A 2,500-nucleotide genomic window follows, 5' to 3' on the forward strand; every position below is an offset into this window, starting at 1 on the left:
TTATTGTTCCAGCAGCAGCAGCAACTACACCCGAATATCCTAGTGCAGTTTTTCATCCCGGGAGGAATGGTGGTGGTGGTGGTGGTGGTGGTGGTGGTGTCGAAGATTGTGATGGTGATGATGGTGGTAGTTTATTGTTTATTGTTTTTGTTGTCATTAACAATCACGTACATGAATGAATGAATATATACACACTTATAATGCATCAGACATGAATTCTGTTCACATGTTGAAAAAAGTATCACAAAGATGGCAATAATTTAAAAGTGACAAATAGCACACTTATAAACACCTAGTGACAAGATTAACACAAGTATCTAAGCAAAATATTTGAACAATATAAATCTACTACATTTAGTTTTTATTCTATTACAACCTGATTTTACAATTTATATAAATGCTGCTTAAGTTTGATTTTGAATATATCAAAATTGCTTATTTTTTTCATGTCATCTGGTGATGAGTTCCAATATTTCGACCCAAAACAATGTATAGAAAATTTGAATAATAGTTATGTGTTGTGGACGTATCAGGTTGATGGTGTTTCTTTTGATGTCTTGGCTGTGGTGAATAACTCGAAACATTTTTTGTTGTGACTATTATCATTTAAATTATTACAAGCAGCATGAAGGCAAAAATATTAACCATGACGCACCTCTCTCTTCCTACCTCTCCCGCCCACAGACGCGCCCATGTCCGTGCGGGTGTCGGGTCCCGGCCAGGTGCTAGAGGGGGACCCCATCACTCTCACCTGTGTCACCAACGAGTCCAACCCCCCCGCCTCTGTCAGGTGGAAAGTACAAGGTGGGGAGGCACAAAATTACTGTAATTCCCGTAATGCATGAGACATCACATATCATTTTTCTTCCGTACTTCAGGCATGAAACAAATTACCATTACCAGTGTGTCAGAGGTTGAAAAAAATAAATAAATAACAATTAGAAACATAAAATTATGAAATTCGTATGATTTGTTCAGAAATTGTTTTGTACCCGTGTATTTTCCGTTTGCTGGAGTTATTGTAAAATCCTCTCAATACACAGACAGGAGCGAGGAGCCTCAAGGGCCTTGCACAATCTTTCCTTCACTTGTTCCGTTATACCACGCAGGTGTATTAGTCTGCGTCACGCGCGACTCCACCTGCCGAAGGAAATACACCCGTTTTCCGTTCTGTTTTGCAGGGGAGACTGTTACTTCATCCTCGGAGAAGAAAATCCGTATGGCCTCGGGGGGGATGGGTCACGACCTCCAAATTGACCCACCACGAGGTGATGTCACGCAAGGTATCCGAGGTCACGGTGGAGTGCCGGGCGCTCAACCCAGCTATTGACCGAGCGGTGACCAAGACTCTCATTATTGCTGTGTCCAGTGAGTTGTCTTTACCCCTTCCCTTCCCCTCTATTTATCTATCTATCTATCTACCTATCTATCTGTCTGTCTATCTATCTTTCATTTAGATACGTTATACATTTTATGAGTATACATAATGCAGTACAGGCTACATAATTACTTACCGTAAGCTGCAGAAAGATGCAATGCTGTACTCAACATGTACACAAAGTCGTAGAATTAAGTTTCTCTTTGTCTTCTGTCATTATTCCAAAAGCCTGACAAACGCTCTCTCTCTCTCTCTCTCTCTCTCTCTCTCTCTCTCTCTCTCTCTCTCTCTCTCTCTCTCTCTCTCTCTCTCTCTCTCTCTCTCTCTCTCTCTCTCTCTCTCTCTCTAAAGTCAATACTTTATAACACGCATAAACTCAAGCAGGACTTTAGAAAAAGGAATCTGGGACTGAATTGTGCGTAACAACAGGACAAAGAGGTACTGCATTTTTTTTTTTTTTTCTTGTTTAGCGCCAGCCTACAAATATGAGTCAGAGGCGGGACAAAGGCCTTCCCCAATGGTTAGGGGAGCTATATACCTACCCACGCTGGCTTAGGGCGTCTTTGTGGGATTGCCGACGGAGTAGCTGGGTTACAAGGACATAACTCCTCGGTTTACGTCCCGTGCCTATTCCCTGCAATGTGAACAGGGTCTACAGCGTGGAGGACGAACCCAAATTGTCTTTACTCGACGAGAATTCAAACTCGGGGTCTCTTGGTCATGAGGTGAATTCGCTAACCACTGCACTGCACTACACCATTGCGCTGCTTTCGTTCTATGGTGGGCTACCTATGTCTTTATTACAACCACACTAGTCCCTGAATATTCCCACTGAAATGTTCGGGTTAATGATGTGTTTACTTAATTATATTTCCTTTTACAAGAACAGTAACGAAATATTGCCCCCATGTAACGAGCGCAGCAAAAACTGTACCAATAAAGACTCGTCCTTTTATGAACAATTAATTTCACGCGTATAGATTGGACAGCGGATCGGGCAGGTTTGTGGATTGTTCAACTCATTTCAAAAGTAAAAAATCTGTGAATGTTGACGTAAATGCGATGAGTGCATTAAAAGTGGCCGAGAAGGGAAAGTAATAAAAAAAGAAAACTAGAATCAGT

The 2,500-nt window shown here is 41.7% G+C and overlaps 2 protein-coding genes across 2 annotated transcripts in view; both read left to right on the forward strand.

Annotated features, from left to right (window-relative positions):
* LOC135114121 (nephrin-like) overlaps positions 1-878 on the forward strand; it is a 110,118-nt gene extending 109,240 nt beyond the window's left edge. The window contains exon 8 of the mRNA XM_064029831.1: positions 685-878. Within this exon, the coding sequence (XP_063885901.1) occupies positions 685-845 (161 nt within the window). The 3' untranslated portion in view covers positions 846-878. The remainder of the gene's footprint in view (positions 1-684) is intronic.
* Positions 879-1,330: 452 nt separating this feature from the next.
* Positions 1,331-2,500, forward strand: part of LOC135114120 (nephrin-like) — a 56,454-nt gene continuing 55,284 nt past the window's right edge. Inside the window, exon 1 of the mRNA XM_064029830.1 lies at positions 1,331-1,368. The gene's annotated coding sequence lies outside the window, so the exon portion shown is untranslated. The remainder of the gene's footprint in view (positions 1,369-2,500) is intronic.

The sequence above is a fragment of the Scylla paramamosain genome, chromosome 27, assembly GCF_035594125.1.
Source record: "Scylla paramamosain isolate STU-SP2022 chromosome 27, ASM3559412v1, whole genome shotgun sequence".
Classification (NCBI taxonomy): domain Eukaryota; kingdom Metazoa; phylum Arthropoda; class Malacostraca; order Decapoda; family Portunidae; genus Scylla; species Scylla paramamosain.